At 40.6% G+C, this 11,720-nt stretch overlaps 1 protein-coding gene across 1 annotated transcript in view; it reads left to right on the top strand.

The window, feature by feature from the left end:
* Positions 1 to 787: 787 nt before the first annotated feature.
* Positions 788 to 11,720, top strand: part of LRP6 (LDL receptor related protein 6) — a 179,495-nt gene continuing 168,562 nt past the window's right edge. The window contains exon 1 of the mRNA XM_068560706.1: positions 788 to 1,126. Coding sequence (XP_068416807.1) covers positions 1,057 to 1,126 — 70 coding nt within the window. The 5' untranslated portion in view covers positions 788 to 1,056. The remainder of the gene's footprint in view (positions 1,127 to 11,720) is intronic.

Raw genomic sequence — 11,720 nt, 5'->3', positions numbered from 1 at the left:
TGTCTTAGGTGCTGACGCATTTATCTTGGAATTTTATCTGCCAGTTTAGAAATCTTTAGTCCTTGTTGGACTTAACTGAGGGGGCAGTCTGTAGTTCTGGGAAACCAGGAGAAAAATTTTAAAAATCTCCGTTTTGTGTTGGCGTTTGAACACCCTTCTGGTGTTCAAACCATATCTACGTTGAAAGTCGGTGGACGCAGCATTAATTTTTATTTACCTTAAAAAAAATAGATGCTTAAACCAATTTCCAACCCTGGGACTAAGCTCATCACCCGCGTTGGGACCCGCGTGGCTCCCTGAGCGTGGACCTGCGGCTTTGCCGGCCCCGGCCCGCCGTCCCCCGCCGCCCCCCGCGGCCCCGGCCCAGGTGGCGGCCGGCGTGGCCCAGGAGCCTCACCTGGCTCGGCCGGCAGCAGCCGCACAAAGACCCGCGCAGGCGGCGGCCGGGCCGAGCCGCAGAAAGTAGTCCCGACCACGCCGTCTCCGATGTTGTTCGACGTCGCTTCACGCCCTCCGCGGGGAGGGCCGAAGGGGCCGGCCCGGGAAAGAATCCCATTGGAATGCGCCGCCGGGCGGCCTTTCCCCTCCCGCCCGCCTCTGCTCGCCCCGCACGTCTCCCGGGGTCTCCCAGCCGAGGCCGTGCGCACGGCCCCCGCTCCTTTTCTGAAATGCCCGGGAGGCGGTGCCGAGGGAGGGGGCTCGCCCGCGCGCAGGGAGACCTCGGCGGCGACTCATGAAGGCGGCAGGAGGCATATCCCTGCGCCGCTGCGTGAGAGGAAGAGGCTGAATGAGGAGCTGCGCGGGGGAAGCGGGGCGCCGGGGGAGGAGGCGGCGGCATGGAAGCAGACGCTGGCGTCGCGCGAGCCCCGGGCGGAGCGGCGCGGTAGAGAGGGCGGCAGCGGCGGCGGCGGCGCGCGCGGAGCCTTGACGGGCCCCTTTCTTTCTTCTCTCTCGGGAAAGCTGGGAAGCATGAGCGTGCAGACCTGCCGCTGCGGCGGCCGCCCCGGCTCCTCGCCTCCCCCTCTTCGGGCCGCCCCTCGCCGGTGAGAGAAGCGAATGCGAGAAGGGAAGATGGGGGCCGTCCTGAGGAGCCTCCTGGCCTGCAGTTTCTGCGTGCTCCTGAAAGGTGGGGAGAAGCGGGGGAACGGGGAAGTTGGTGGGCTTTGGGGGGGGAGGGGGCCTCGTTCTGCGGTGTGGGGGTGGGGAGGGGAGGGAGGGAGGCGAAGCAGGGGAAGAGGAGCCGGGAGAGGCCTGGTCGTGGGGAAGGAGGGAGAGAGGGGCCTGGGAGAAGGGGCTGCGCGCTCGGCCCGGCCACGCTGCAGCCCCCGCCTCGCTTTGCCCACCTCGTCGGGGCAGAGCGGAGCCTCCGTCCGGCCTCCCTGGCCGGGTGACACCCCGACCCCCCGGAGCCCCATTCTGTCCGAGTGACTGAGGGTCGGTGTGTCTCTTTCTGCCTGGAGTCACCGGGGACGAGGGGCTTTGTCTGGATTTTGGCTCTCGGAACGGTGGAGCCCAAGATGCTTCCACGTTGGGCTTCGCCGTCGAAGCCCCCGCCTTTTCTGTGTCGGTCCTGGGAACTTTGAGAGCTCCCTTACTATTTTTCCAGGCCTTGTTACAACTAATAACTGGTTTCCGTTGGGGATATAATGATCGTGGGTGAGAGCACAGTTGGAAAGTGACTCCGAGGTTAAAGGTCGAGAGGTTCAGCCTTGGGAATCGCCCGGGCTTCAGGCCATAATAAAATAGAAACGTTGCCCTTGCAACTCCTGGCATTCAGGACTTGCCCCTGTTTTCGGAGCATGCAAGTGCACAGTTGGCACCAAGTAGGAGAGTCATCCTTGGTGCAGAGGAGCCTGTCTTGGGACCTAAGTTATCATCTGCTGCGCTCCCCTGGGGACTGCTTGGCACTTTGGTAAATAACACAGGCTATTCTAGATAATTTGCTCCGAGAATCGCGTAAATTCGATGGTCCTGTGGGTTTTTGTTTTTGTTTTTTGATTGGCCTGCAAAGCTGTCACATACGCTGTGACTTTTATTTTGTGACAGTTCACTGAGGTTTTTCACTGGCCCGCAAGATTTCAACAGCTCTTCTCAAACTTATCAGTGGTGAAGTGGTAATGACTCTGATGCTATGGGGCATTTACCAGCAGAGGAATTTAAGTACCGATTGATGCCATGACTTGTAGCTTTGGTTTTGTTAAAACTCTCGCTTGTGTTCACGGTCAGTTCTTTTCGGGTACGGAACCTCTTGGGTCTAAGGGGATTTTTAGCTATTAATTTAACAGACTAAACTTTTGGTAAGCGTGCAAAGTTACTGAGGTTTCCAGAACACAATAGAAACTAATAGTCTTGTGCTATAAATGAGCCAGATATGCCATTTTTGAGTATATATTTATTTTAGATGAGGGTGATTGACATTTTTTTGGAGGAGGAATTTTTTTTCTTTAGTTACGCTTCAGGATTATTATGTCTGCCTATTGTATCTTAGTTTTACTTAATTACGACCCACTGTAAGCATATCCTAAACTATTTCCACGTGTAAACTCCAGAAAGCTAGTGCCCATTTCATTTTCATGGCAGAGAATTTAATGCAGTGTTATGTACTTGAGAGGTTTAATAAGTATATGTTTATTTTGTTATAGTATACTCCCTGTCGAAAGGGGATTTTGCTATAGCTGTGCAAAACAATTATATTTGACATAGAATATGTATATATTTTAAGACAGAAGATTAATAGAGTTAACAAATAGGAGAGTCAGCTGATGGGTTAAAGTCTTTGAGAAATTGAAATCCATAACCTGGGATGTTTCTGGTTGCCCAATTGTGTTTCTTGGAAGGGAAGGTTATGATGTAAATGCCACTTGTTTAACACCACGTTTGAGCCTAGAGTTGGGTTTATTCATTATTGGAATTGAGAGAAGTTGTACTTGAAGTAATATTGTGCAGTATGATATTGTGTAAGAAGACCTAAAAGAGTTAATAGTTTAAATTGTCTCATTGCCACTAGCAAGCAAAGTTTCCAAAAGTGAAGCTTTTATTTTAATTGTAGTCTAATAATGGTATGAGGTGGTCTTTGAATTCAGTGTACTTAACTGTGAGTATGTATTTGAACTAAAACTGTCTTTCAGTGTGAAAGATTTTTATTCATAATTTAGATTCTTTTCATTCCATGATAATGTCATCCTGTGTTGAAATGGCAATATTAACCTTGGACTCCAGGGAGAAATGTGATTAATTTGTTGCATTAAGATAATGTTTCTTCACAGAAGAGTTGGAACTTTAACATTGGGAAGATGGGATGATGGGAGAGTTTGGGAGACCTTTTGTCCTCTGGCCCTGTTAAATCAATAGCTGAAAGCCAGGGAATAATGCTGTCATTATCTGGGCTGCATCCCTATCCCTATCATCAGAGGACAAGGTGTAATGGAAAGATTTGGGAATTTCAACACCAAAATCTTGGGTTTAAAGTCCATGCTTCACTACTTAATAACTTTGTGATTCTAGTCTAGTCAGTGAGTTTCTCTGGGCCCCAGTTTCTTTACTTGTAAAATGTGGGTAGTAATAACAAGCTAATTTGCAAATTTGTTGGGTATATTAAATGAAGTACTGAATATCAAGTGATTTGCAAATGTTATTTTTTGTTATAATTTTTGATTGTGGACGTATCCTCAAATGCTGGGGATTTGAGATTTAATTCGTATGAGATTCACAAATTCTTAAAGATAGAAGAGATCTTGATCCTTCTGATCTAACCACTTCATTTTCAAGTGGGGAAACTCAGATTCAGAGAGATTATAGCGTGATCAAGATCCTACAGCTAGTTAATGTTAGAGCAGGGATTTATTGTCCATTCTTTCAGCAATTAGGTATGGTATACCTACTATGTATCAGGCTCTGATGCTATATTGGTGAGCAAAATCGACACGGGCCCTGCTCTCATGGACCTCACGATCTAGGTTGCCATCCTTACTTCCATCCAGGTGCTGGTTAGAAAAGAGTATAGCTCTGATTTCCTAGAGGAAATATTTTTTATAAGGATATAAGTTTTGGAATACCATAAGTGTGTATAATCTGTAAATACTATGTCTAGCTTATTTTGAGAAGGCTTTGTTGTTCTCTAAGAATTCTTTGTTACTTACCTTTTTTTGTTGTTATTTGTTTTGGTGGGGTGGTGGTAAATACTGTCAGCACAAGCCACTAGTGTTTCCCATCTTAAATTTTTATAAGAGTGGTCCTTGGAAAATTGTTTAGTATCAGGTATAACGAAGTCTTGGGAAGATAGAATGAATTTTGGTGTGGGAATCAGGAGAATTTGATTCTTATTCTAAGTTTGTCATTTGCTAGCTGTGTGACCTTGGATAAGTTACCTAAACTCTGTACACCTTCGTTAGGATAATGAATCCTTCTTTTGGAGGTTCTTACTTCATATTAATGCACTAAGGGCTCTGAGAGGTTCTGAGGTAGAGACCAGTTTTAACTTTGTTGAATCCACTGTTTCCCAAAGTAGACAATGAATTTTTTCGTAAATCCTTTTAACAGTCTGCTGAACCTTTGTTCCAAGGAACAAACGTAGAGAGAACCTGGACTCGGTAACCCTTTAAGCATTAGGTTGAGTCATGTGAATTGATATTTGATGATAATTTCATATAGTTGAATCTGATACTTTAATCCCTTCTTACTTACTTGGCTTTAGATTTGCTCATCTGACTAGGAAATAATTTGACTGGTTATGAAACTTCAGGGTTTCAGCTCATTGTTATCATCAGGCCTAACAGTGATTTCCCATGGTTCGGTTTTTCAGAGAATTTTTCTTTTCTTTAATTGGAGGTTTTTCCATTTGCTGAACTGAAATGCTTTTCTGTGTAGTTATATGTGTTTTGACTATCAGAAAGGTTTGTCTTTTTTGAATATCAAAGATTCTGTGAAGGAGTATATAAATGGAAAATATTTTATGTGAATTTATAAATTGAATATATTGGAAAAACAAGTAATACCGGTTATAGTTCTGCTTAGACCATGGGTAAGTACTCTGAGAAAATTCATTTTCATCATGGAAATTTTATTGCAAGTTGATATTTCAGAGAAGAGGCTTTGTTGACAAATCAGGTTTGTCTTCCACCACTTTATGTAGCCTTGGACAAGTTACTTAGCTTTAGTTTCTTCTACTATTTCTTACTATTTCTTCTACTATTAGACGGGGATAATACCTTCCAAGATTTCTGTGAGAACTGATGGAGTGTTTGCAAAGGGATAGCACAGTGCACAGTCTGTGGACTTTGAGTAAATGGTCACTATTGTCAAGATGGCTAATTTAAAAGAAATGTTAATGCACAGGAAAGACGAGTAAAACATTTATGTTCTGGGCACTGTTTTAGACAGTAGTTTTAAACCAGTGGTTTTTGAACTTGATTCTTTGGCAACTGGAACAAACTCCGTGAAATACTTTTACTTCTGATATTTTCTATTTTGTTTTATATAAACAAGATGGCCACTATCTACTAAATTTATTTTTCCTTCTAAAGGATTGCAACTTGAACACTTTTAGGTGATTATTATAAATAAGCTAGAGAATAAGTAGTTCGGTTAATTATAATACTTATTTACTTTTTTAAAAGTTGCCCATACTTATGGGCAAAATAATTTTATCAAAATATTGTCTAATTGAGAGTTTTATTATTGTGTTTGTTTATAATAATTAAAATCAGTTGATGGACTTCTCCCTGTAGGATGGGTAAATGCTATACTGAGTTCCTGCATTGTATATTTCAGTCTTTGTATGAGAGTCTTTTACATATCTTCTGTAAAAGGAATTCCTCTTAATGAATAGAACTGTGCTCCATGTGAATAACTTTGAAATTTAGTTCAGATACATGGACTAGGCAACCTAAAGAATAGGATATTTGTCTTTGAGATTATTCATTTAAAATATAATTCATCATAAATACAAGGAAAACTGTTATTTGATATTATTAGCACATGCTTTTGTTTCTCAAGCTGTTTGTGTTATTTGTGGCAGTGACTATCCTCACAAAAAAGTCATGCAGATGTGAGCCTGGAAAATACTAAAATGTGCCTGGGCTCAATTTGGTGAACATTACAGGTACTTCAGTGCTGTGATCCTATTAGCTATAATGTAACTTGCTGATTTTTGTTTCTGTGATACCTTGCTTGGAAGGGCCAGGAACTTGGGGATGTGAAGTGAAATCATATTTTTAGGCAAAAAAAAAAAAAGTGAAAATTTAAATTATTAATTGACACTAGAAAGACGAATGACTGATCTAAGGCCAGATTGCTTGTACTCTGGACAGTAATTTTACATGCAGTGCTTTCTGTATGCATCTAATTTCACCTGGACCTTAATATGGTTTTGAAAATGATACCAATCACTTTTTTTTTTTTTTTTACACCAATCACTTTTGATAGGGGAAAATAAATAACATTGTAATTTTGGAGTTTGTACATAGGTGGTTTGTCATATTACTGTAAAATAAAAACTAGTCCAGATTTAGGTAAGGAGAGACTTTATTCAAAAGGATTATTGCAAAAGGGAGAATGCTCTTCTGTAGGATCTGCAGGCATCTCAAAATAAAACACAAAAAGACTCTTCTTTTATGGACAGGGGTGAGCAGGGCTAGCAGTAACTTGGTAAGAGTGTGGGCCGAGTGGGTGAGGGTGAGCAGATTGCATGATCAAGATAGTTTAACTGGAGTTTTTTTTATTTACTGCAGTCAGTTGATGGCTTGGAATGAGCTGTTAAGGGAGCCTAAGAGCATCTGCTTGCTTAAATTTAGGGCAAGCCAAACTTTAGGGGCTTGTGGGAAAGGAGAAAAGCCTGACTAAAGTTTGTCAAGCGAAGTCAGTGTATAAGCAAGGGTAGTTGTGAGCACTTGGTCAGTCCTGCTGTTGTTTAAAAGAAAATTTGTCAGTCTTAGGGATATGTTTTAGTCAGCTCAGGCTGCTACAACAAAAATATTATAGACTAGGTGGCTTATAAACAACAGAAATTTATTTCTTACAGTTCTGGAGGCTGGTAACCCAACAGCAGGGTGCCAGTACGGTCAGATTCTGTTGAGGATCCTCTTCCAGTTTGCAGACTGCTGACCTCTCTTTGTATCCTCACAGGGCAGAGAGAAGAGAGAGGAAGCAAGCTCTCTCTGGACTTTTATAAGGGTACTGATCCTGTTCATGAGGACTCTACCCTTATGACCTCATCTAATACTAATTACCTCCCAAAGGCCCCACCTCCTAATACATTCACATGAGGGGGAGTGTAGGGTTCCAATGTATGAATTTTGGGGGACACAGACGTTCGGTCCACAAAAAAGTAGGCTAAAGTCATTGTGAAGTTGGTCTCATTAGATTGGTCTGATTATTTATGTAGGTGTAGGCATTTTAGGTCTGCTTCAGTGGGACTTTTTATAAGGAATCTTGGATTGAACTTTTAAAAGCCTCTTGAGGCCAGGAAGCCAAGTCAAGTACTCACCATTGGGTTTCACTTGCAGTACCTATAGATTTGGGTAAATTCCTGAGGTCCCCAAAATATCCTAGGGTTCCTGGGCCTGCCTGGAATTGACCTTGCTTACTTTACCTGTAAGACTGGGATCTCTGTAAGCCAGGTACCAGTCTAGTTTTCCCAAGGGAACTGTAAGCATTGTTCCATAAAATCAATCATAGCTCCTTAAAAGTAACTGGTGGTATTAGATTAAGTGAACATGACTTTCAAATATGACATCCAGTCAAAGCCTTGGTTGCATTATAATGTTTCCAACCGGGAGGACAGACTTTTATTGAACCTATACAAATAACTATGTTGCCCTGAAAATAAGAATACTCATTTAAATAAGAGTTTTGTTTTTGAATTATGGATGAATTAGGGAGAAAAAGATAAATGTTTTTATTTCTGTTTACAAAAGCATAGTCTGCTGAAATTGTCAATGAATTATAGCTAGCTTAAGAGAAAAGAGAAACGAATTCCTTATATCCAGAAAATAGGACATTAAAGCATCAGCAATATTTTAAAACCCATAATCATCCTTCATCAGTTTATTCAGTCCTGTGTGATTAATTCTTGTTCTGCTAGATCTTGGGTTAACAGTCTCATGAATCCATCTGCTTCACTAGTTTTTTGGGAATCCTGACTCAGTCCACTGGTATAGTCTTGAAGTTATTTAAGTGATGCCATCAGAAGCTTGTGCCCAGGAGTTACCGGTATAGTCCTCTTTCAACAATCCTTTTTTTGTTGAAGACAAGCACTTGGCCTGTAGCTCATTTGCAGGCACTTTCAGGGAAGCATCGAAGTAAAACAAAAAACACTCTGTAGATAACAAAAGACTTAAAATGGTGGTGCTGACTTATACGGGTAGTTTTAAAAGCGAAAGATCTGATGAGAGTTTGTTATAAAAAATAATGCAGTTGGGCTTCCCTGGTGGCGCAGTGGTTAAGAATCTGCCTGCCAATGCAGGGGACATGGATTCGAGCCCTATACTGGGAAGATCCCACATGCCGTGGCGCAGCAAAGCCCGTGCGCCACGACTGCTGAGCCTGCGCTCTAGAGCCCGCGGGCCACAACCACTGAGCCTGCGAGCCACAACTACTGAAGCCCGTGTGCCTAGAGCCCGTGCTCTGCAACAAGAGAAGCCACCGTGATGAGAAGCCCGCAAACCACAACGAAGAGCAGCCCCCGCTCGCCGCAACTAGAGAAAGCCCACGTGCAGCAATGAAGACCCAACGCAGCCAAAATAAATAAAATTTAAAAATCTAAAAAAAAAAAAAAATGCAGTTGATGAATAAGTTTGGTTTTTTTTTTTTAAATAAAATTTTTTATTTATTATTTATTTATTTTTATTTTTGGCTGTGTTGGGTCTTCGTTTCTGTGTGAGGGCTTTCTCCAGTTGCGGCGAGTGGGGGCCACTCTTCATCGCGGTGCGCGGGCCTCTCACTATCGCGGCCTCTCTTGTTGCGCAGAGCAGAGGCTCCAGACGCTCAGGCTCAGTAGTTGTGGCTCACGGGCCCAGTTGCTCCGTGGCATGTGGGATCTTCCCAGACCAGGGCTCGAACCCGTGTCCCCTGCATTGGCAGGCAGATTCTCAACCACTGCGCCACCAGGGAAGCCCAGTTTGGTTGTTTTTATGGCGTGCAAACCAAAATAAAATCAGTCCAGAAAAGTTTTAGGCAAGATATCTATAGGCATAATGATTAACCTTATTTTAAAAAAGAGTAGCTATTACATCTGATTTATGAGTATAAGTGAATATAACTCTTGTAGAGAAAAAGACTTAAAGATATGCAGTAATCCTGAGACATAATGTGTCATGAAGCATATAGTTAGAGCATATCAAGATTATCAAGTAAAAATTTTTAGTTAAGTCTGGAATAAGTCCTAAACATCTGTATAATAAAATTCCGTAAGTAAGTTAAGTGAATCCCTGGTGGAGAACCACTCACTGGCCTACCAATAATATACTGTATTCAAATTAGAGAAATGAAATTGTGACCAAGGTAACATTAAAAAAAATCATAAAAAAGAAAAAACAAAATTATAATTGATAATTCTGTACTGTTGTTTAATATCAGACAAAGCACCACTGGGACTCAGGAAATGGAAACACACTGTGAACACTGAGGCTATTGATAAATTTCTAGGAACTTCATCCAGTTTTTGAAATAATCATATTAACATTTTACCCATACTGATTTAATCTAGGGAGGGTAAGCCTCTCTTCTGATTTGGCAGTGCTTCCCATGCAAATCATAACATTGATCAAATAAACCAGTTATTTTTAGTACCTCTCTTCTTACAAGGTGAAAGAATCCTTTGTGAACTTCCAGGGGCCCTCTGGGAAATTTTAAAGACAGTAGTAGGTGCAAAATACATCATTTAGTATTTGAATTTGAAAAGGCAGAATGTCAAAAGTTGTCAGGAGGTTTGAACATCCGATTAAATAGGATCATGGATCAGTGAGAAAAAATACCTGGCAACCTGTTTAACCAGTGTCAAAAAAATATTTTTTTAAAAGTGAACATAGGAAAGAACTTTAGCTCTTTCAAAAGTGAGAAGACTTTTTAAAGTAATAAGACATGATAAAATTAACACCAAGTACAGGAAGTTCTGAAAAGACACCGAATTTTTGGCTTCTAAGGAGATTGATTACTCAGAAAACAAAGAAAAACCTTTTATAACCTCTTTATTAACAGCGGATCAGAACCCAAGAAAATTTTGTCATTTTAGTAGAAAACCAAACTTTAGTTTTGTACAAGTATAATGTTTGATACTGAAGCACTTTCTGAAAATCTTACAAATAAACCTGTCAAGTCTTAGCTGGCTTTGACCGTGACAAATAAAATTCTTTTTATCATCAACTTGTTATAACTTTGTCCATTCAGGTTTTGTTCTACATGTTCCTCTTTCTCATTCTGAAACACTTAGTCACTTTACTTTAGGACCGTTTTCTTTTTCCTTAAAAACACATCCTGCATATTTCTATTATTTCTATTAGAGTCTCATTTACATACAAGGTTATAACTTACAATGACAGTAACTACTATTTTACAGAGAAAACTATGAGGTGGATAGTTGTGAACTGTCTGTCATACACCAACATTTTGTAGTAGACTGGCAGAGTTTATGAATATACAGCTTACAACTTCTTATAGCCATGCACTTCCAGATAGTACAACTTCTCAATGTGACAAAAATGAATATGTTCATTGATAGACTCAAATATGTGTAGTTTCTTGGTACCATGAAAATAAGAGGCAAAAACTTGTATAAACTTGAAATGCTTATGCTTCAGTGTTCTGTCTTACTTAGAAATGACCTAGGTATTTGATGAATATCCATGGACTAACTTAGCATAAGTCTAAGGTTTTAAGTTACTAAAAGATTTTGGAAACTATCTTCAAGTTGGCTTATTACAAGATATAATTACTTTTGAGGTACAGTTTGTCAGAATAATGATTCAACTTGGCTAAGTACAAATGTAGATAAAATGCTAGTTTATTCTGTCAGTAAACCTGTAAAAATTTAGGAAGAACATACTCAAGTAGAATAAAAACCTATTCTTGTGTTATACTTAATGCCCATAACTCAGAAGACATAGGTGTTTTTATTAAACCAGCAATATTAAACTGGTCTCATATACCAAAGATTTGCCTAAATGTATGTTAACTTGGATTTTTAAAACATTTGGGTTAGTTTCTAAGAATTTTGATATCCTTAACTTCTGGAAATCTTAGAAATGCTTTTATATGAGCACTTTTTGTTATTATTTTAACAGCTTTATTGAGATATTCACACACCATACAATTCACCCATGTCACGTGTACAGTTCAGTAGTTTTTAGTCTATTCACAGAGTTGTGCCACCATCACCACAATCAGTTTTAAAACATTTTCATCACTCCAAAAAGAACCTGTGAGCACCTATTTATCTTCAAGCTAATCAGAATAGAACTCCTTCAAGGGATTTCATAATCTAAAATTATACTTAACAATACCATCTGAAGGTAGGGAAGTATTTTATATACATATATAACATGCATACATATGTACATAAAACATACAAATAGCTTATAGCGTCAGTTTGAAAGTTTCAGCTCACTGATGGTTTATGTAGAAGAGCTAGTTCTTATCCTTCCTTTATCTTTGTGTTTCTGGCAGATAGGGCAGGTTGAGGTTACCTACCCAGTCACTATGAAGGCTAAAGTCTTCCCACCATTATT

This window comes from Eschrichtius robustus, chromosome 13 (assembly GCF_028021215.1).
Source record: "Eschrichtius robustus isolate mEscRob2 chromosome 13, mEscRob2.pri, whole genome shotgun sequence".
In the NCBI taxonomy this organism is placed as follows: domain Eukaryota; kingdom Metazoa; phylum Chordata; class Mammalia; order Artiodactyla; family Eschrichtiidae; genus Eschrichtius; species Eschrichtius robustus.
This window is presented reverse-complemented; position numbering and strand designations above follow the sequence as displayed.